Below are 23,612 nucleotides of genomic sequence, written 5' to 3'. Positions count from 1 at the left end.
GAATGCAGATTCAATGAAGGTAGTTGGGTTGGGGGTTAATTTAAAAGAATAGGGTTAAATTTGGTGGGAATTGTTAATTTAATTAAGTAGAGTTAAATTTAACAAAATTAGATTAGAATAACTAATGTTGTGAGTTATAAAATAAGTACGGGTAAAATGGTAAATGTATTAGAAAAAAACTACCACAAAAGGAAAGAAAGTAAGTTGTTGCGAGTAATGTGAACCTTCCTAAAAAGGAATTTGTTGCGAGTAATAAGAAGCGGAGGTAGTAATTTCAATCGAATAAAAATAATTTCATTTGGTAAAACTAATTTTAGTTCGGCAAAAATAAGTTTTAGCGGAGGCCTAATAATTTAGTGACTATTATCTCACTGCCACTCACTAGTCACTACTTCAACAGTATACCAGATAAAAATCGTCTATCCAGTCAACACAACTCAAGCAACCACCCAATTCTCTTTACTCTGCCATTGATTATCAGCAAACTACACTCTTCATAGTTGCAGAATGGAGACTCTTTCGGGAGGAAGCTGCCCAGTTTTTATGAACATCTTCTTATCTGCCAGAAATTCAAATGCAAATTCTAATAAAAATAACAGTATATTGTTTCCCAAATCATCTTCACTCAGAAATCCCACCGTTTTTGTCCTTAAATCCCCATCTCAAGGTTATTTCTATCAATTTCTTACTTTTAAATTTCTTGCTAATTGCAACATTTTCATGAATTTGTGTTTTAGAATGATGGGTTTTTTAAAATTAGCCGTTTTTGGGTAAATTTATGAAATTACAAGGATGATGTGATCTGGGTGTTGTGAATTTTAGTGTAATTTCATCATTTTAAATTGAGATTGTGTAAATGAAGCATTTATTTACTTTTAATGGACTGAAATTTATACTATTTGTTCCCTATCATATTTCTTGCTCTACAATTTGTTTTTGGTTATTGTCCTTGTGTTCAAATTAAATTTTTTGCTTAATCTTGAGTTGTGATTTTATTGGTTTTGTATAACTAAATTTCCATAATTCGCCTTCTTGTCGTAGTTTGTTGTCGTTGTCATTGTCATCTTCAGTGGTGTATGAATTCAGGTGAAAGCAATCGACCTTGGTTTTTATGTAGAATTCTAATGCCTTACCAAAGTAAAACTTGCCCTTAGGTGGATCAAATTGGCAAAAGCAAAGATTTTGCATTGTGTACTTGTAAAGTTGTAAGTTCTACCATGAATCCGAGCTTAATTTTTCGATGTGCTTGTACGAAAGGACTTTGTCATAAAGCCGGTTGAATTGGCAATTGCAAAGACTCAAATTTAATAGAATTGAACATATCTTTCAAATTGTCTTACCTCAGGTTGATAGAACACTGTTCTTTGGTATGCTTAAGTTGGTGATTGATGGTAGAAATCTCACGGAGTGCTTTGATATTGTCCAGAATAAGCATACCTCACCTTGAAAAAATTGATAACATTGACTATAATGTGCTCATGTGACCATGTCTGAAACTGTAAGCTGAATAAGGCTGCTCAATTATGATGTCATGCTTACATCTTCTCTGATCTTCTTCAGCAAGTGAACGTGCTGATGAAGATGTTTTGCGAGAATTTTTCCGGGATAGACAGTTGAAGGGAGATATTATAACAAAATACTCTGATAGATTTTTTCAGAAAGAGGTAATGAGAGTCATTGATGATGAAGCTGCTGATGTAGATTATAGCTCTCAACCAAATGCAGAGGTATCGCACACTTTTTAGCCCCAGATTTATTTTTCTTTCTAGTACCTAGTATTTTAAGTGATACCTGCATGTCTTTAATTTACCATTTCGATATTCGCATGTTTCAATTTTCTTATGTTCTAAGTATTGTCAGGCCTTGACTGATGAGCCTGACGCAGGGTTTCTAAAATTGACAACAACTCAAGAATGGTTGATGGGTGAAACTTCTGCACCAATCAATAGGAAGCCAACCAATAAGGTCTGGTTTAATATGTCTCATGCTTGCTAATGCTTCCTTCTTTCCTCAACCTTTTGTATTTGTACAAACAGACAACTTAATGATTCGGCATCTGATAATAGGAATTACAGGACGATAGGGAAAGAAGAAGGAGGCTCAACTTTCTAAATTATGAAGCTGTAAGACCCTTGATTGTACATGCATGAAAATAGCTACTCATTGCCTGTGTTTTCTTATCTCAGCATCAAGATTATTTTGAAATTATGTTATGTTTGATATCTTTTAGATGATGATGTCCTGTTATATTTGCTTTTACATGAGAAATTGAGAAGTGATGATAATTAAAATACTATCCAATTAAGAATTTCTGTTTGTTAAATTATGTCTGACCTTCATTGAGGACACTCCACACCAAAAATGGATCAATTATCTTTTTTTTTCCCCCTAAAATTTTTAGTTAAATTTCTCATAAATATCCTACCGGAAGCTATCATTGATTAATGAATCAACTTAAACCTCTCTCCTCTATTCTTCTCCTATCTTTTACTTATCAATGGCATATTTGGCAGACACTTCTCACAGTAGTTGATGTAAATGAATCTTTAATGAATACTACAACCATAGTATATTTTTCAATGTTTTAACTCAATTAGAATGTCAAACTCAGTATTACGAAAAAAAAATTATGTCAAACTCTGTAAATTCTATCTGCATCCTTTGTTTTCTTTTATACAGGAATGTGTCAAGCCTTTTACTTTTTACAGTAGAGGACTTTGAAAACATTCAATGTAGGCCAAAATGGTTGAACAAAGAGTTCTTGGTGCATTCCAAATAAAACTCTAAATATCCAATAGAAGAATTGGTAATATTAGTGTTTAACAGGAATAGGGAGCAAATTCATCGTTAAGATTGATACAAGGTTGGAGCATCTTCTTATAAACACTCCCTCCGTCCCTAAAGATTTATAAAGTAGCGTACAATCAATCTATGATCAGAGATTAAAATTTATCCTTATGCTAGTTCCTTCCGGGGAAAAATAATTAATTCTGCAGTAGATTTAAGGTTGGTACAATTGGTTGAGATGGCCTACGAAATTTTTCATATTCATAACTGTAGTCAAATTGTGATTGGTACCATTCCCGACCTTTTTTGTGCTATTTATCATGATGGGAGATTCTTGAATATATATAGGCACAGTTTTAAATGATAAATAAATAAATTTATTTTATTTCCTCATCTAAATTCTCTAATTATTCCCATGGATCAATCTCGAAAATTTTCTAGCTGATTGGTCATTAATGTTGCTGATGTTAGCATGATTTCATTTCCAGATTAAGAGGGAATTGCAGTTCATGACTCTGGGGATAGGAGCCGCCTGTACTGGGTATTGCTTATTTGTATTCTCAATCCAGGTAAGATAAGTAAAAGGAAATTATGTACAGTTGGTATTCTCATTTATTCAGATAGCAAGCTTCTATCTACGAAAAACTTGACTGTAAAGCTAACTGCATTCCTCTGGCTTTTTTTCAAACTGTGTGTCTTGCTTATCCAGTAGTGCAAGTGCAACTATGAAAAACCACCTACTATGTTCTTTAATCCAGTCAATTAATTCCTTCTAAAAATTCTTTAATATGCTCCAGATAATATGTACTATAGGAGCTGAGTTTCAATCACAAGAAAGAATGTAATAGAGTATTTTCTTTAATATAAGTATAATATATATTGAAACAATGAAAACCCTGAAACTATAATCTAATCTTCTGTTATATATTAGTTTTCCCCTTGTTTTAGCAGGTGATAATATTATTGAACCTGGTATAGTGGTATATGATTCTATTTTCTTACTTATGCATTTTCTTTTGTATGTTTCTTAGACAGCGGTGAGTTATGCTTCAGGAGTTGGATTTAGGTTAGTTACCTTCTTTAATAGTTAAATTCTACTCCAGGTACTGGTGAACTTGAAAATTGTGAAGGTTGATTAAATTGAACCCAAGCCTTCTGTAACTGCTCAGCTAATGTTTGTCATTAAACTCTTGCAGTTTCTTGTATCTGCAACTGTTGTACCAGCATGCGGACAACATATCCCAGGATTCAGTTCCACAAATTTTCCGGCAAAAGAAAACAAAGAAGTACACCCTTAAATTTATCTGACCATCCTTATTTTTCGTTTGTCTTACTATGCTAGACGGAAAAAAAAAATGTATGATAATAATGTATAAAAGACTACATCCTAATTATTCAGATGACCCTTATTGTCTATTGTCATACTGACCAGAATTGGAATACGAAGTGATGATTTGAAAGATTCACTAGAAAAATCAGTCAAGGGAAGTGGGATTGCTCTTTCGTCTCCAAGACTTGTAATCCCTGCTGCAATATATGGAATATGGGTCCTGCTTCACAAGAACTTTGCTACTGATCTCTTTGATTTCCAGGTATAAAATATAATTGTTTTAAGGATATCATAGTGTGGCTGGGAGTTTTGGTATCTACGTATTTGGTCATAACTAACCTCTGATTCACTGTTAGATTGTGCCTGCAATGTTGGGATTGTTTGCTTATAAAGCTGCCGCACTCGTTCAAGTTTACAGAGATAATGAAGACTTACAATTCATATTTCCAGATACCGAGGAAAGCTCAGGTGTCTGACGACTCATGTCTTGCTTCGAACATGGAACATTTTACCTTCCCCAGTCCAGAAAGCTATTGTTAATACTGAAACTGAAATTTTGGTGCCGAAGGCTGGAGTAAACTTTTTCTTGGTCAAAAATTCTATGTATGAGCTGGTTTAATCTGTATGTATTGTAGGAAATTAGGAGGCATATGTAGTACAGAGATCCAATCTTTCTGCCTTTGTAGGTACTATAGCAGGTGATAAACTAATAATATATTTGTTGTACCCTTTCCGTTCGAGCTATGCCATGCTCTCTAAAGCAGAAGATCGAAATTATAATCCTGTTTTAATAATTAAAAAAAAAAAAAAAATCTTTTAGTCTGCTGTTTTTTTTATAATTGCACCATCTCCCTTGTTTGGAAGTCTTATATTATTACTCCCTACCATTATTTGTGTTCTTAACTATTTCCACATTACTAGTCCCTCTTATTATCTCTCTCCACACATTAGATTCTAAAACAAATGCCCGCCTACATTAAGCAATAATAATGAATAATTAACATTAGAGAAAGTATGTATTTCTTATAAGATTTATGTACATAAATAGTCATAGATATTGGCAATTGGACTTCATCAAAAATTAGGTTCAAACATAAGTCTTGGAGACCACCATATCCTTTGTAGAAACGAAGAAAACTCGAAATATGATGTCCATTGCTCCATAGAAATATATCTCTCTAGCTAAACTCAATACCAATCTAATGTTCCTCGTAAAAAACTCTCTTAAAGTAGCCTTCCCAAATCCCAGTGAGGCAGTGACTATGTCTTATACTCTTATCCATACCCACGTTGTACTGGAAGGGAGAGCACCTTCCGATCAATAAGGTTAGAGGTTCAAACACCAATAGAGACAATGTGGAAGAGGGGATTCCCTTACCTTTCCCCCACTCTACCAAGTTGTCTAGCCCACTAACCCAGGCCAAACTGACCCGTGAAGGAATTTAGCCCAGTAAAGTTCAAAACTTCTCAATCAATCTTGTCAAAAATAATACTTCGTATAAAATAAGGCCACATAGTACTACTCTCATGTCCAAATGACAGTAGATCATCTGCAATGTGCATAAAAGGCCATACTCTGACAAGCTCCTCGATGCATAACAGTTTGAAAGTGAACCAACCAGACTAACCTAGTGGATAAATTAGGGAGTATACAACATCACCTGAATGGGGTTGGGCTAACAAAAAATACATGCATCAGAACACAGTGAAACAGTACCAAATATAAAATAATGACAAACACGAGCAAATCCACAGACTACTTACGGAGAAAAGTTAACATTAGCCATCGCCCCATCGGAAGTAACCCTTAATTTAGGTTAAACTACAAAATACTATATGAATAATTATGTACAGAAGAAATCCGCAACAGAATGTTGTAATGGGGAAATAAAAGGGATGAAAGCCTAATGCTACAATTTCTAGGCTTCATGTATTTTTCTAATTCATCCAACTATATTCATGTATTGTACTTTTGTCTACAGAACAGAAACTCGCATGAGGTGATTTAGTGATGGTGTCTTGCAAATATCACAGCATCTTCATTCTCTGCGACATGCAGCAAGCTCTCATGGAGCTCAGTTTGGTTCTATAATTTCCACATGCAGCAATCTCAATCAGCAAGCCATCACAACCTTCATTATAACCAAAATTTTCCTATCGCTCAGAAGACGTTTAAACTTCACTTCAAACCTGTGGTTTGAGAGGAAGTAGGCCAAAGAGAAAATTGCCCGATCAGATGGGGTTTTCTTCTCATTCGTAACATATACCTGATTAACAAAATGTCATCCATACACATCATCAGGTCCAATTTTAATACACAAGCATTAAAATTGCATGAATTCTTAATTTTCATTGATCTTCACTCGCGTACTCCCTCCATCCCCAAATAAAAATTACCTTTTCTCACAAAATGCTTGTCCCCAAATAAAGTTCTCATGTCATATATGAGTTGAGTTCACACAAAAAGCCAGACAAACAAACATCAAATTAACCAGCTAATTTTTTTTTCCATTATTTCACTTATATTTAATAAACCACATTTTTTTCTCACCACATAATAATAAAAATTAAAATATACCAACTTATATTATGCACCTTTAATTAACAAAACCTACTCTACAATTTTTCACTCCAAAATACTTGTGTCTAAGAAGAAATGGGAACTTTATTTGAGGACAGAGAGTATACCATTTCGTTGTATTTTAACTCAAGTATCAGTGCTTCAATGTTTCAACCTCACTCAGTCAACTGTTATAAGCAATCCCTGTCTTCCAGCATACAATATATACTTCTACACTAAAAAATTTGTAAAAATGTGTTTAGTTATACAATATAAACTGAGCTCATTACCTCGTAAAAAAGCACTATCTCCAATCCTGCCCACTTCTGGATGCTGAGGAAGGCCTCACAGAATCATTTGAATTCCTACTTTTAGATTCGTTATACTTGTCTCCCTTCTGTTCAGCAGCATCTTTATGCTTGCGCTGTATTTCCTCTGCATGCCTTTTCCAAAGTGCTTCTCTATCTTTTCTTGGCATTTTTGAATACCTAGGGTCTGATTTCAGAAATCTTTTAGCAGTAGACCAAGAGCTAAGAACAGTTCTCCCGTCTTCTGCCTCTTTTGTTGCGGCTTCAGGAGTTATAACCTCCGCTAGAAGAGCCCTAAAGTCGTGTGCACACCTCTGGATATTGAAAGAGGCAACAAACTCCAAGTTAAACAAGCCTGGGTGGCTGAGCAAGGGTGGGCACAGAAGATATGATCAAGCTGAAAGTTAAATCACAAAAACCTTATGTGACACTTAATCTGCTCCACAATAGATCGAAGTTTTCACAAATTAATTGGTGCACAGTGTTTTAGGAGATAAGTTGTTCAATAACTTTGTGTCATTTTAATTGTAAAATATATGTTAGGAGTTTGTGGGGCATATTGCATTGTTACTTCAATGAAAACATGAGTGAAGGGAGAGAGTGGGTCTAAAAGGAGAGGTATGAAATAATTAAAAATTGGTGGTGTGTGGTACCTTTCCTACAAAAAGGAAGTGTTTAAAATAAAAAATAAAAACTAATCTAGGACACATGAAGTATTAAAGAAGAATAATTGCAGCAGAGGTTAAACTCAGATACTCCATCCAGAATAAATTGCAGAATAAAGATCAAGCACGAGCAAGGTTATGCACAATCATACAGAAAGCCAAACTCAAATTAGCACATGTAATAAATGCCTGTTTTAGGTTGGCAGTCACACATCCTCAATCCAAGAAAAAAAAAAATTGTCACCCTGCATAATTCAAGGAAAGGATAATTTAATGGGATAACTATGTAATTTTCACAATTTGCATGGTATGTTTCAAATCTAACTCTGTGCATCATACTTATCCATACAAGCTTTATGATAGATGTGTCCTGGCCCTCTTTCCTCACTCATTCCAATCAAGGAGAACCTAGGGAAATCTAATCAATCTATTAATACACTTCGTATTAGAAATATGTTTACTTCAAACTTCTCTTAGACATCCCAAAATAGCAAAAGGAACTGTTGATTGTATAATAAGAAAGATATTTCACTTTCACTTCCAGCCACCATCTCAACTATTCAGAACAGTCGTCTTTTGGAGTACTGTTTTCACTCTATCACAACCTCCCAAACCCATGAAACTGTTAATTGTATCATGGGAAAGATGATATCACACTTACAGTGTGTTTGGATAGATAAAGGGGAAGGAAAAGAACGGGATGGGAAAGGGTGGGAAGGGAATGGAAGAATGATAAGTTTTCCTTCCAAATCTCTCGTTTGTTATCCAAACGAAATATAGCACATCCCTCCATTTCCTTCAATTCAAACAAGGTGTTTCACTCCCTTCCAAACCATGCCCCCCCCCCCCCCCCCAAAACACCCCTCTCAAGGCCCCAACAAAAAAATTTGCCAAAAACCAATTCCTAAAAACATGTATAATGTAAAATAAAAGAAAATACACGATAAACAGCAAATTATAAATCCCAGAACAAATTCATGAATGCCCCCCCCCCCCCAACACACCCCTCTCAAGGCCCCAACAAAAAATTTGCCAAAAACCAATTCCTAAAAACATGTATAATGTAAAATAAAAGAAAATACACGATAAACAGCAAATTATAAATCCCAAAACAAATTCATGAACAAAAGTTCAGCACCTCTGAAAGCTCAGAGGATTGGATCAGTAATGCTAATTTACAAGACCAAAATGCACAGCAAAGGCCATTGAAATTGAAAAAAACATGATCATAACTCTCCTACTGCATACCTCATATAGCATCTTGACATGTTCTCGAAAGAGCTTCTCCAAGTCAGATTCATTCAAATCAGGATTGGATGCACGCCCTTGTGGATCTTTCGCAAGTTTAGGCTTTGACTCCGTCCAAGATGCCTAGCAAAAAAAGTTGGCAAACATGAACTAGCTATTGACCTAATAAAAGTGCTAGGAATTGAATAGACAACAGTTCTAGAAAACAGATCCACCACAAAAGTTCAATAAAAGAAAGTTTGTATGTCGATATGACAACTCAAATACGACTAAAGAGCCAACATTAGTTCAAGTTGTTCAACACGGAAGAATTTCAGGGTGATAATCTTATAAAACAAGTGCTGGTGTACTCGATTACAATGGATAACTTTAGTCGTAGTTGGTGTGCTGTAACCCTTACAGATTTTAAATGGTGGTTTGTATCTGGAATATGGAAGGAAACAAGGAACATGCATGACAAGAACGGTGAGACACTATAAAAATGACAATTGAGGATGAGCAGTTGAAACTTGAAAGAGTGAGACACTATAAAGGTACTCCTGCACCTGCGGACCGTGGTTGGTGTTCAAACGCCATATCCCCAACAACCCTCCTCTGGGAATTAAGCTAGTAACTCTGCTGGAACTCCTGAGACAAGAACCCCACCAATGCCCCAGTGTGCCTTCCATAAAAAATGATGGTAATCTGGACATCAAGGATTTACCTGAGGGTTTTTTATTGTTTCAACCAGTAATGCTTGATATGATGCAACAGCTTCCTTTCTACGAACCTTCACCCGTACTCTTTCCATCTCTTGCTCCTCTCTTTCCTTTCTCTTTCGAAATTCCCTCTCACGTTCTTTCAATTTCTCCTGCAATAGAGCAGCATATTTAAAGGATGTTCATTTACCACAATAAAGTTGTTTAAAAAAATTATAACACAGAATTTAAAAAATTAAATTTAAAAATAAAAAATAAAAATAAAAAAATAAATAAAATAAAATAAAATAAAAAAAGACAACCTTATCTTACTAGCACTTTAACTTTCTAGGAGTAGGTAAATGAAATTTCCTAGATACACAGTACTCTCCCAATCGTAAGTGTAGTGAATCAATACATATGATAAATTGAATCAGGCGATTCAAATTAATTCTTAAATTTGAAAGGGAATCATTATTCCAAGGTACTTAGACTACTCAAGAGCTTTCCAGTTCACTTTTGTTGTACGTTTATAAAAATTAAGAAGGATAAATAATAAGTAAATAACAATTTGGGGAACCAGATCCGTTGCAACTGTAATCATCAGCATTGAAAAGAGAAGATGGTTCTTCAACCATAACACTACGCATATTAAGTTTGAGTAACCACAGAAGTACAAGTATTTAGGAGACTCTTTCTGAAGATTAAGAGCAAACACATGGTTTTGTTGAACACAAGATGTGAAAATTTTATATGGTAATTTAAGAAGTACATAATATGAACACGCCAAGAGGGTGGAAGGCTTTGACCTAGATTTCTGCTCATTAACACCTTTAAGGGAAATAAAAAGGTGGCGCTAACAGATATCCTAACTTAAGCAACTTCAGTACCTGTTCCTCCCTTTTTGCCTTTTCTGCCCTCTCAGCTTCATCATCAGCAGCCTTTAACTCTGATATGTATTCATTAAAAAAAACCTCTCGATCTTCATGCTTGACAGCTTTGTACCTGCTGTCGTCCCGAAGGCCATCCTTCACCTGTGAAATTACTTCTTATTAATAAAGCTGCAGGCAAGTTTCTATAAAAGCATAAAACAAAACCTATTGAATTGAAGTCATTAATTTTTACGTAAACTTGTACCAATAAAATTTAGAAACTTGACATTTCACAACTAACTTAATAGGCAAGTCTTTTATGCCAATTCTAAATGGTAACCCAAAAAAAAAAAGAAAAGAGGGAGTTCCATGATAGCTTTCATTCAAAGCCTCAAGATATATAGATATTTTTTTCGAGCTTGTGTGGCAGATGAGACTCTCAGTAGGATAAGCACGTACGTATGAGTTATTAGGAGCATTCAGTTTTCAGCTGGAATTTTATAAGTTAAATGTATGAACAACTCAAATCGAAAAGACCTTTTTCCAAGAATCTGTATTTTTTTGGACTGATAAAACAGAAATTATTAAGAACACTAAGCACACCTAATGTTTGAGTTGCACTGTGTGTCTTCAAGTTTACAAAAACACAGATGTAAACACACCAATGCTCAAACAAATACAACAATCAACAGGAAGGGTGGTCCAAATTTTGTAAAAAATATTAAATGATATAAAGATGTTATATGATACAGTTCTCCTTTTATCAACTTCACTGCATCTCCACAATTTCTGACATCAGTACACTCATCAAAGCCACAACATTAAACATTGTTCTCAAATCACAATGTGAAGCACTCACCCTGGACCAACGAGAACTTGCCGTTATGTCCCCTCTTTCTCGAAGCATGGATTTAAAATTAGAAACAGCAACCGCACGTTCAGCTCGGGCTTTTTCTTCAGCAGCCCTCTTTAGTGAAAGAACCCTGCAATTCACAGAATGATGTTCAAACATTAGAGAAAGAATTTGAGATATTCTTGAGAGATGAATGGAATCAGTAAAATCACACAATGTACAAGATGGAAAGTAAGAAAAATAAAAATATTTCTAAACCTTAAACTAGTTTTTGAGATAAGGTGTGATGATCATCAATTTCACAACGTTTACAAAACAGGTATAAGAACACACGTTGGCAGAACTAGATGTCATGTTGATTTATGTCCAACACACTTTTGAGTTTTGACAAAACTTAATACAACTATGGTGCTTTGTGCCAGGTCGATACAATAAGCTAGAATTTCTACCATGTCACTTGGTAAGTGAGCAAAGAGAAGAACTCAAGCATCACTGCTGAAACTCTGAATAATTTGATACTTGAATATTTTTAATTATGGATCAGAGAGAAGGCATAGAAAGTACAACTCAAAGGTTGTAGATTAAAGAAGAACAAAGGGTATTAGCTTAGGACATGAAACTTATGACTCAAAGAGCTGATTTGAAAAACAGATATAAATAGAGGTAATAACAATGAATTTATAAGTAAATTTTAAGGCTCATTACCATCACCATAAATAGTCTACCAAACAAGCTGTAAGAGCCTAAAGCAGATGTGAGTTTAAGGAATTTTCTGCAATATTGAGAAAGTTCAAGAAACCACGAGGAATAACTTATTATCGTTTTTCATTTTATTTGAAAGCATAGTCCAGAGATTATATGTTATGTACTTATGTATAGAGTTGCAGACTTCCAGAAAAAACACTTAGCTGAGTTCAAAATAATAAACCAGCAAAGCAAGTAGGTAATTGGGTATGAGGCAGAGGAAGCAGGTTTAGCAACCATACCGAACTACCCAATCGCCAACACAAAAAAAAATGACCCTATTGCCCCTCCAGCCCAAACTAAACTTGGGAAAAGAAAACTTGGCCAAATATAAAGAAAAGCCCTTCCATTAAGCAACTATGTCTGTTTAATGTATCTAGTCCAAATAAAACATTACAGAAGACAATTCAAAATACATCAAGATAGTGAAGAACGGAAAAAAGTAAAGAAGCACAACAAAGTCATTGTACCTCTCATTAAGCAAAGCCTCTCGATCCTTGCGCTCCAAAGCCTCAAATCGTGGATCATGGCCCCATCTCTTCCTAAATGTATAATAATCAGTAGTATGGTCAATATCCTGAAAAAAGAAAAGAAAAAAAAATAAACTCAAGTAAGAAAACTTCATGTCTTCGTGCAAGAATAAATTTTATATCAAATTCAGAAGTGCACCCTCCTTGCGTATAAACATAATATTCTCTACAGCAAATACAGCAATAGTTAAGCCAAAGCAAAATTAAAATTGTAACCACCTCTTTTGACTCTTCCAACAATTGCTTGAAACCCTCCACTGCAGCCTTTTGAGCAGCTCGTTTTTCTTTACGCTCCTGTTCAGCTCGTGTACGAACAAAGTGCTCAAATAACGATCGACGTTCAGCATAAGTAGGTATTGCCTACAGATGGAAGAAAATATTAACTTTGTTTATGGTAGGACTGATTGAAAACAGGAAGAAATAAATTGGGACTTTGTAGGGAAGTTAAGCATAGCAAAGGCAAAGACACCCAGAAGCAAGCATCTACAGAATTCACAAACCAATATCATTCAGGGTAAGAATCTCTGGTGATACGGACTTTAACAACAAACACATATCATATGTCCCTAATGCAGTAATGAAAACTCGAAAGTTATGGCAGCTAGGAAGCTGACTTCTTTCAAGTTCGGATGGGTCCAAAACTAGTATTGTAGGCTCATGACATTGGGCATAGCATTAAATGAAGCCTAAAGAACTTTTCATGCTGCTCATTGAAACGCTTACAGTTGGCAACTTTTCTTTTATTTACATGTAGAGAAATTTACATTGATCTATTAGGAAAGAAAACTTACGAATTCAAACTGTCTTTAGGAATTCAAAAGGAAAAGAAAGCAGCTAAACAATCAAGGAACTTCAGACAAACTGAAAAACCTATTTTTAGGACAGAGAACTAGCATGCGCACATGTTCCACCCGTACTCAACAAAAACATGTTTATTTTCAGACTACATTTTGATAGTACAATAATCAGAAAGAAACACAAGAATTTCATTTGGTATGAACTTCATAAGCAATGTAGTCAGATATAAACTAAATAGCATTACATTACAGAGCTAAACCATCTATGCAGTTGCAAAATACCTATTTTGAAGGAATGAATACTAATTTTGATTGTAAGTAAAAAAAATAAATAAATAAATAAAATAAAATAAAAACCCATATGCAGCTTATAGACAAGATAGCAGGGTGCAGCAAGATATTACATTCAGCAGGTAAATTTATCTGATTAGACCTGCTTAAAGAAAACCCTTTGCAGAGCCCTGGATCCTCAATACAGAACATTCCAAATCTTGAAGTGAACGAACCTTGAAGCGTGGGTCAAATACAATCTTCGGCAATTCTTTATCCCACTTAGAGAAAGGTGCTACTCCACGTTCTTTTAGCATATCCTGAAATTCCAGATCATGCAAGTCATCACCCTATGTTACTTAAACCAAATTGCAATAAATGAGTGGTTGAATCAATGCAATGTTGCTTGCCAGCTTCGAAAACAAAAGGACTGCTCTTTCTGTCCCAAAATAATAGACAACACTTCAATTAATCAACTACATTCCGAAATTAATAAAAGATTAAAAGTTGAAACTTCTCACATAAATTTAATGTTAACCCTATAACAATTCCAAAGAAAGAATAAATTGCCAAGGGGAATATAAATTTAAATGGAGAAGCAAGTCCTAATATTTAGCATCTAGATTCCTAAATAAGAACCCCCAAATCAGATGTGGCCAATTATTAAGGATAGGGAGTACCTTTAGTTTTGATAATTAAAGGGATAATGTAACGAATCAGGCCAACACACCACATGTCCTTCACACTTGCATCAGGAAGCAGAAAAAAGGGGTAGGCTAACACCACTAAAAGGGGAAGCACTACTGCAGTAGTTGTTAGGTTGGCTTATTAGCTGCAGGGTAGCAATATTAGGTAGAGAGTAGTAGAAGGAAGATATTCAGAAATTTGTTTTGGGGAAACCATAGTGAGTTAAAGCCGTTGTTAGAGAGAGGCCTCAATATCCTAAAGCTATTAAACCCATCAATTTGTAACCTTTTTGCCATTTTCAATTCAAAATTCAAGCTTTAATCTTTATTCACTTGCCTTGTCAGTCTATTACAGATAACTAATAGCCTAAATTGGACTTAAGTGATTTTTCTAATCGAGAATATACAACCTACTTAACTTTGTTCACCTTATTTCTAAATATATCAGGAAAAATAAAGTTCATACAATTTCAGATAAATTAAGTTCAAATAAGGGTTAATAAGGGCTACCCAAGTTCAACCTATAACCAAAACAAGTTCAGATAAGTTTAGGTGAATAGAACAAAGTCGACACACCCTTAGTAAATTAGACAGTGACCATTTTTTTCATTGTTTAATTTTTTTTTAATGGGGATCTAACTAAAGACCCAAAAGGCTATATAATAAATAATCCCATAAGAGGGCGTAAGCTTGATGAATCTCATTATCAAACCCTAATCTAAATTACATCCCATTCCAACTAGACAACATCTACAGAATATCAATACATGCAAACAGCAAGATCACATGCACTCTTTACAGATGCATCATCAAAACTAAAATCAGAATATCCACTCTCCCATAATCAGCCGATCAAGGTCAAACTGCAAAAAGTAGGTGCAGGACCATAAGCAGGAAGCTTATATGGATTCAAATACTTCTCAAAAAAAAAAAAAAAAAAAAAAAAAAAAAAAAAAAAAAAAAATTCATATATACAGCCACTCATTAATACGCAGTAGTATTCTTAAACAGCTCAAACAAAATCCTTCTCCTTTTAAATCTCTAATTCTGAGATTTAATTAGAATGAAAGAAATCTTCAGCTTAGCCGATAGCCCCACCATAAGGATACAGTGGCAATCTTCAACCAGCTTGCAGCTTGCAACTTTGCAAGTACATAAAGACATGCAAGAAAAACCACAACCAATACTCTAGAGCTCCATGTGATAGTTAGACACTTAGACCCTAAGAATACTCTTTCAACCAGGTCGCTCAGTCTACATGCAACACAAATCTCAGTTTGAGTGAAAGAATTCGGTTCTATTCTAGTTTTCCAATCAAGGTTGTGGGATTCAATTTTAGATTTTAAAACAAAATTCATTGAAGAGCAAAACTAATAGAAAGTGAGGGACCAGAAATCCACAAAAAATTCAAGACTATAAAAAGTCTCTCTATACATCTAAAAATGACGCAGTAAGGAAATCCCCATGAATGTGAGCATATAAAGAAGCTTACTTTACTCACTTCTAGAAGATAACCAAAGGAGAGTCTCGACACAGAAAAATCTATCAATCCTCTTCAATCAAAACAGCCTACGATTTGGAATACAAAGCATCCAGCATTTAAGCCACGACATATTGAGCCCTTTTGCCTACCAAAGTTCATATACTGTATTTATTATGAACTTAAAGACTAATCAAATCAATCTGATGGATTCAGAGCACACCAGATAGCCTCCACCAAAGAAACATTATCATGTGATAACGCAAATAGACATTATTTCTTATATCTTTACTAGCAAGGCATAAAATACACATGTAAAACTCAGCCTATAGCCACATGAATTTCAATCAATAAACAATGACATCACACTTGACCAAAATTGTGTAATTAATGAGTCTGTGCTACATCACAAGGATGCTACAACAAAGCACCCAAATACAAATGAACCAAAAACAACAATAGGGAATAGAAAGTAACCTTGAATTGAGCTATGCGCTCCTCCTTGGTTGGTCCACTATCTTCATCCTCTGAGTCTGATGATGAGTCAGATACATTGCCGTCTCCTTCAGCATCTTTTGGCTTGTCCTTGTTTCCTTCACTCTGCGAGCCCTTAGCTGTAGGCTCAACTGTTTTAGACCCATTAACTTCTAACAATGTTGATCCTGACGAAGTAGTTGAGAAAGATGTAACCTGAGCTACTCCTGACTCCTGAAGCTTTTTTTTAATCAAATCAAGGGCAGATGATGATCCTGGAGCACCAGAGGCTCTAAGGGCTATGGCATCACGACCACCTGTGTTGAGAGCAGGAGCACTTAAACTAGTAGGAACAGATCCTTTTTCATTTAATTCGTTGGAATTTGGCACTGAAATCGAATTTTCTTTTACGTTGTCATTTTCCTGCTTTTTTCTCAGCTCGGTGACCTCTAGTGGTACTTGCCAGCTGCTAACCTGATAAAGACATTACATATGGCTGAGAACATCCATAGAGTAATTAAAATGACACAATAAACATATTATAATTCAAGACAACACTTAAAAAACATTTCAACAGTTACTAAAAGCTATAAAAACGGAGTAGCAGACAAATTGGAAAACAGGTAAATGGGCCTGGAGACAGATGAAGAAAATGAACTTCGAGAAATCCAAATGGAAGACCTTATATACATTGATCATACCTGGACAATTTTCTAAACATGCGCCAGTACATTTCAAAAATGACAATCGACAACCATCAGAAAATTGCAAAGTACTTTTTACATGAAAAGCAGATCATCCTTGCAATACATTGCACACATGTCAATTTCAAATTTGAAAAGTCAGTTAACACCAAGCATCTCTTGAGAAAGTCCCTAGACTCCCTACACATTTTATTTTTGTTCAAGGCTAGTGATATGCATTAAGATACTATTATTACTATACATATTTTGTCAATGATTTAAGGTATTCTACAGCACTGCTTGCCCACACATAGGACCAGTAAGGTGGCTAGTAAGGACGCCTTTGCAAGATAAGATCCATCTTGGGATCTAAATCTTATGTGTCATAACAGTCAGTTGAGATTGAATACACCTCATTTAGAAGTCATATTACCTCGGTTTTGGTGTTATAATAGTACTTTTTTCCATCATTGGTAGAGACCAGAGCCCAATCGGTGCCATTCACCTTCTCCCTACACAATACATATTTATAAAATTAATGGGACAATAAAGAAACCTAAGCAAAGAAATTCAAACAGACTTATAAGACCACCACTCTTGAAGTAGTAAAAATAAAAAATACAAACTACAAAAAGCCTAGATAAACAAATCACATACCATGAACAGAGAAGAGAAACAAGGCAGGGGAAGGGCAACAGGAGTATAATATACAAGCTTGAGCTATCAATTCTATTAACGGATTTTTTTTTTCACCTTTATTTGTGTGTGTGTGTGTTGGGGGGTGGGAAGATTTAGTGATAAATAAGGACACCAAGGGAGTGACAGACCAGTAAACAAGGACTGCTATCAAAACATACCAAGCTCAAAATCACATACCAGTGTCTCAACGACAAAACTAGATAAAGACTCCAAACATACAAGATCCACCAAAAAACTTAAAAATTATTACTTGCCATTGCAAACCTTTCCTTCCCTCCCCCCCCCCCCCCCCCCCTCTTCCCTGACAAACACCATATAGCCAAAAAAAACTAGCTCCCAGATCCCAAACAAACATCAACTCAGCTACTCAAATGCCACAATAGAAGCACTCTAAACAAAAAATCAGAAGTTATGGATCAACTCTCTATTGAGTTCAAGAAAATAAACATACTAGCAATGATCAGAATCATTTGTTTTCAGTTCATCTTTGGTAGGGGTCTGCCGCTTTGTAACAGCCCAAAAAACAAAAGGTGCTTTAGGAGGAGCCTTTGACTATCAGGTGGTCTAATAGCGGAAGCCGGACAAGTGACAACCAGCATTACCAGCTCATTCAAATCTGTTGCAGTATTTCCTCACAGAATTACACCACCACCATAAAACCATAATTACCATCGAATATGTTACATGGACTCTTCATTTCACCTTAACTACCCATGTCGGACCCTCGACACTCGGACATGGGTATGACACAATATAGCCGAGTCAGATGCTTGGACACATACCCATGTCAATTGTCAAGTACATATAATTATAGATCATCGACATCTAATTAAGCTGATTACTTGTTTGTGGATATTAATCAACAAAGGAAGTAAATATAATCAAATACAGAAGAAAGAGAAGCCAGTTGACACTCTTATGGCCAACTACGGATCTTATAATTAAATAATGGAGAAATGCACACGAATTGTTGATCACATAGGACACTTTTGTGAAATTGGCAAGATTGTACAAAAAGGTAGTTCCTGGTTATGCAAAATCTCTGGAAAGAACCTTATCACATTGAATAGAACCATAAAGCAATATGCCAAAAATCTAAACAAAGAATTACTTGTACAAGAGCAACAATGATTTCCAAAAAACATAGACACTAAAGCTTTTGTGTCCAATAGAGCACTATAATAGAAAGGAAGTAATATAGCCAAATGAGAATTACTCACCATGCAACAGGAGTTGGCTGTGTAGTTGCTTTTGCAGGCTGCATCCACAATTGATCCATAAAGAAAAGGAAAGAAAATGCCATCAGTAACCATCATACATCAACTGAGAAGTTGACATAAAAAATAATAATAGAATAAAATAATTAAATACCAGCATGAGCCTACTCCAACATACTCGTCATTCTCTATCAGTTAATACCTTACTTTTCCTTGAGTTCTACCCCACTCCAAGACACTTTTAAAAGCTAATGCCAAGCAAATTTGGCTTTCTCACAGTGAAGACAAACACATCCTACTACTCGCACATATGCAATATCTCTATTAGGGGACCTTCTACTTCCATGGTTTTTTTCTGCGTCTCAAGAAATATTGACATAGAACAGGAACTAAGAATAGCCAAAAAATTTGTATGCACCCCCTAATCCCAATCTGGAGAATCTCATGTAACAATGGAGTATACAAGGCACTATTGTCAGTGATGGAAGCCATGAAGAGAAAATTAACTTAGGAGAGAAATATGGAAAAAAGGCTGCTCCACTGCACCTTTGTGGATTTAAATAATATTGGGTTGGCTGCAGGTCCGCTTTGTACAACAGAAAAAAAATGGGTTTAGAAGACAAAGAAGTGGCTTAATACTATTACAGCGATATTAAAAAGTGTGAGAATGCAGAACTCCAATGCCTTCCATGAGTAAAAGTAACTTTTCAAGCTTAAATATGGACTAAGGTTGTTGGGGATCATAGTGATTCCATCAGGGAGACCAGAGATCCAAAGCCATTGCCCATTGGTTTTATAAAATGTTTATTGTGTCAGAAAAAAGAGCATTAATAGCGGGGAGCAGAAAATAAATTAGAGTAACAAACAATGAAGCATGCAAAATTTTTTTCTCATATCCACCATTTACAAGTGAATAACAAGGGACAGTTCTTAACTAACAACAGTACATCAGTGTTCTCGACTGATGGCCATTCCTAAAGAACTCAATGTGAAGGTTCCTACTCTCTTCCACATCTGATTTTTGAAAGAAAAATAACCACAATAAAGCTGTTTCACTGCTCATCCAACAGTGTAATTTGCACTAAACACCCCCCCCCCCCCGAACCAAAAAAACAAAAAAAAACAACGAACGAATTAATACATGAGTGGTGTATTTAGGCCTATTTTACCATACTAGGTAGCAAACTACATTTCTGGACCTAAAATTTACTAACGAATTAAGTAACAACCCAACCTTCTACATTTCGGTTTTTTGATGAGTATTTAAGAAAGTATACTAACATGAGACCAATAAGACAACCTATATCTCCCACAAACAAAAGGAGGGCCATAAACCCGTATTATCCCTTGGGCAGTCATGCTGAAATATAAACTAAAAATAACATTCCAAGAGTTGTGGGCATAATATGTGAACATACAGTAAAACAACAATGACCGATGAGGGCAGGGCATGATTAATCATGACAATATAGCACCATCTGATCATGAAGGAAGAATACTTGGTGCATCTCTAAACAAAACACCTTTGAATCTATGGATTCCTTAAATTGATGGTGTGCATGCAATATTTAACAAATTTTTCCTCATTGGACTTCATGCTTCAATTGCAATCCTTAATCATTTAGTATTGAGTCTTTGACAAGTTTTTGAAAAGAAACAATCACTACATACAAAAGACCGGGACATGGAGATAATGATCACAAAAAGGAAAAGTGTTGCAAAGTAGAGTACAAAAGAGAAGAACATACATTTCCCGGGGTGAGGGGGGTATAAACACATTCTGAATTAATCTTCACATGAAAACAAAAGGTCCAAAATTTAAATATAAAAAAAAAAAAAAAAAAAAAAAAAAAAAAAAAAAAAAAATACCTCTCCTTTGAAACCAGAGGGCTTTTCATACGTTGATTCCCCAGTTATAGCATTATAATAATATAAAGCCCCGGAATCAGTTCTATGTGCACTCCATGCATCTAACTGATGATTTTGATAATAAGTACCATTAGTACTAGCATCATCAACCTGCTTACTGTTATCTGCACAAGTCAAAGAAATCTTCTTATAAAAAAGAAAGCCAAGCCACACAAATTAGTGCACCAATAATCAAAATAATAAAGACAAACCAGTCCCAGGAGGTGGTACTTCGGGTTGCATCACAGAACTATGTACTATCTGAACGCCAGGAGCGGTAACAGAAGATGAGCGCATACCACCAAGATTATTAACAGGTGTGATACCAGGAGGCTGAGCATCCGGCACAGGAACAGAAGGAAGAGACCCACGTGCTGCCAAACCAAAGGGGCCGGGAAAAGCAGGAGGATACGGTAAGAATGGAGGCCTTAGTCCACCCATCTGTGGGGGCTGCAACCAAAGTGGTTGAGGTGAAGCACCAGGAGTAGGCATAGATGCATACGGAGGGTATGCTTGTGGTTGAAACACTGGATTTGATGGAAGCGGGACTACTGGCGTGCCAGGTCTTAACACTGCAGGCGCAAAAGAACCCATCACTGAGGAAGAGACTGAATGACCGGAGGACAATACAGCGGAAGCTGCTTGCCCTGGTATACCAGGTTTCATTGAGCCAGTAGACAATCCAGAGTGTAATTCAAATGATTGGGAACCAGAAATTGATGTTGTCACTTGACTGACATTAGACGTAACAGATACAGTTGTCTCAGAACTAGAAGAAGCTTGTGCAGCTGATGAAGCAGATGAAGATACTGCACTTGCATCTTTTAAAACACTAGTTGGAACAGTCTGTGGTCAATAAAGTAAGAACCTTTTCAGAATCACATCCAAATACAGTTCTTATTACTAAAATTTAAGGAAACTACTAAGGGGGATTGATATTAGATCCAATGTCCAAAAGCACTCTTCGTCAGTGAGACTTGTCAATGATCCCCCACAATAAGTATAAATCGCGTGATTATAATTGCTTCATGTGTTAATTCATTCTCTATAAATATTAACCATTTAACTTAATTTGTTTTCTCAATGGCACATCAAGGGATAAGTTAATCTCGCAAACATAAGATGGATTAATCTGACATCAAAAGCAGTGAGTATGGAAGGAACTATACACAAACACAATTGATGAACCGAACCAAATCAGCCAATACACCAATTATTCTTCCATGCTAACTTTCTATGATTTAATAACTATATACTTCACATATAATCAATTTACAAGTACCTTTACACTACACAAATATGTAAAGTACGCAAGGTTCTTTCATAGTTACGAAGTACTCCGTACAAGGGTAAATTGTACTAAAAAACACACCATTTGTTATTATATTACCTTAAACTCTTAATGACACTTCAAAATCAAGATACCTAAGCTACCATTTTACAGGTACAAAAACCCTAACAAAATAAAATTTTGCACATACTAGTAATAAAACACACACAATTAATTTGACCAAATAGCAAAACAGCTGAAAAAGAGCTAGAAAAACAACATACAATCGCGGTATAAGTAAAGTTAGTAGCAGTTGCTGATGCTCTTTGTGGTGGCATCATTGGTGAAGCGGCATTGCCCGAAACCTCGAACGCCACAGCCGGAGGACGCACCGGTACCGGCTGCGAAGGTTGCAACGCCCCGGGCGGTAGAGAATTGTTGTTGACAACTTCTGAATACCCCATTAATCAACAAAATAATTGAGCTGAAAGTATAAAATTACCAATCAAAAAATTGAAATTTCAGTGGAAACATGATAGTGGCGAAGAACCCTAAAATCTGTAACTTTAATTGAGCATGCCAATGTAAATTAAACCCTAGAAAAGAAAATCGAATAAATTGGGCAATTAAACGATTATACCTGGGGAATGAAGTTCAATTTTCTGGAAAAGTTTGAATTTTGTAACCCTAAATTATTTGCTCTCAATGTTCTTAGTTGATCCTCAATTTGGGGGAAAGAGGAGGATTCTATGTGCTATTTGGTTTGGTTTGTGTTTTACGGGTAATTCCAAGGTCCTACTGTAATTTGTAAATTACCCGTATGTTTGATTTTCACGGAGCTCTACCCATTTATAGTTTACGTAGTTAAGGTTAAATCTTTGGTCGTGTCTTTAATAATAGATACCGTTTAAGTAGTCAACACATGTAAAATGTTATTGTAATGAGTACAATGGATGAGTATTCTACTTGTCTTTCGAGGATTTTCAAATCATTAACATGTAGGCTCAAAGTATGTTACCAATGTCAATCCTCAATAATCGAGTTTTGATACAACGATTGAATATAATATGTTAGTCAATTGGAATATGTGGAGAATTTTATGGAAACCTTAAGTTACATAGTAATTCGTCCTTCTAGTTTACTTGTAAATTGTAATATAATAGAGTAGTTAATTAGGTAAAAATTATAAAATAAAACAATTGATATTGTTAAATATGATGAAACATAAATACTTATATGTGAATAGTGGTAAATTTCAAACTGTTATGAGTACAATTGTACGGCGCCCGTATAAATTTTGGGATATCGACTACATTTATAGTATATCTTGCCATTATTTAACATGTTGTAATTTATATGATGAATGTATTGAAAAGTAACGCATTAGCAATTACGCATATTATACTTAGTAATTTTTATTTTTCTCTCCCTCAAGTTATCTCTTTCTCCAGTCTGTTGACAAACTAATAATGGTGTTTAGCTTTGAAAGGTAGTCTGTTGTGATGACATTGAAATAGTGGAGCATTGTTGATGTTTGCGATGGGTTTGTTGGTT

At 35.3% G+C, this 23,612-nt stretch overlaps 2 protein-coding genes across 3 annotated transcripts; one reads left to right on the top strand and one right to left on the bottom strand.

Moving 5' to 3' along the window:
* Positions 1-398: 398 nt before the first annotated feature.
* Positions 399-4,956, top strand: LOC145620794 (uncharacterized). The gene is made up of 9 exons (XM_081675507.1): positions 399-667; positions 1,561-1,727; positions 1,861-1,965; positions 2,067-2,123; positions 3,276-3,356; positions 3,819-3,853; positions 3,984-4,073; positions 4,220-4,379; positions 4,474-4,956. The coding sequence occupies exons 1-9, from the start codon at positions 508-510 to the stop codon at positions 4,591-4,593; spliced, it is 975 nt and encodes a 324-aa protein (XP_081531633.1). The 5' UTR covers positions 399-507; the 3' UTR covers positions 4,594-4,956.
* A 921-nt stretch (positions 4,957-5,877) lies between these two features.
* On the bottom strand, positions 5,878-22,821 carry LOC145621121 (pre-mRNA-processing protein 40C-like). Of its 2 annotated transcripts, none has more exons than XM_081675851.1 (16): positions 22,699-22,821; positions 22,343-22,542; positions 21,001-21,634; positions 20,750-20,913; positions 18,884-18,921; positions 17,398-17,476; positions 16,285-16,755; positions 13,878-13,961; positions 12,794-12,934; positions 12,515-12,621; positions 11,307-11,430; positions 10,466-10,609; positions 9,602-9,748; positions 8,899-9,021; positions 6,968-7,299; positions 5,878-6,384 (listed from the first exon to the last, which is right to left on the bottom strand). In XM_081675851.1, exons 2-15 carry the CDS (start codon positions 22,520-22,522, stop codon positions 6,982-6,984), a joined length of 2,754 nt encoding a protein of 917 aa, XP_081531977.1. In that variant the 5' UTR covers positions 22,523-22,542; positions 22,699-22,821; the 3' UTR covers positions 5,878-6,384; positions 6,968-6,981. The 2 variants fall into 2 exon arrangements, with proteins under 2 accessions (XP_081531977.1, XP_081531978.1); XM_081675852.1 differs by having other exon boundaries at positions 22,343-22,509; positions 22,699-22,819.
* Between the last annotated feature and the right edge of the window lie 791 nt (positions 22,822-23,612).

This window comes from Chenopodium album, chromosome 27 (genome assembly GCF_948465745.1).
Source record: "Chenopodium album chromosome 27, dcCheAlbu1.1, whole genome shotgun sequence".
NCBI lineage: Eukaryota > Viridiplantae > Streptophyta > Magnoliopsida > Caryophyllales > Amaranthaceae > Chenopodium > Chenopodium album.
This window is presented reverse-complemented; position numbering and strand designations above follow the sequence as displayed.

Bases quoted from the DNA above. Each gene is read 5' to 3' on its own strand.
- LOC145621121 (XM_081675851.1), bottom strand. From the start codon at position 22,522: ATGGGGTATTCAGAAGTTGTCAACAACAATTCTCTACCGCCCGGGGCG. The intron at 12,935-13,877 runs GTTCGTTCACTT...TTCCATCTGTAG, and splicing joins TATTTGACCCACGCTTCAAG to GCAATACCTACTTATGCTGA. The intron at 12,622-12,793 runs GTGGTTACAATT...TTCTTTTTTCAG, and splicing joins TGTTGGAAGAGTCAAAAGAG to GATATTGACCATACTACTGA.
- LOC145620794 (XM_081675507.1), top strand. From the start codon at position 508: ATGGAGACTCTTTCGGGAGGAAGCTGCCCAGTTTTTATGAACATCTTC. The intron at 1,966-2,066 runs GTCTGGTTTAAT...ATCTGATAATAG, and splicing joins ATAGGAAGCCAACCAATAAG to GAATTACAGGACGATAGGGA. The intron at 3,854-3,983 runs GTTAGTTACCTT...AAACTCTTGCAG, and splicing joins GCTTCAGGAGTTGGATTTAG to TTTCTTGTATCTGCAACTGT.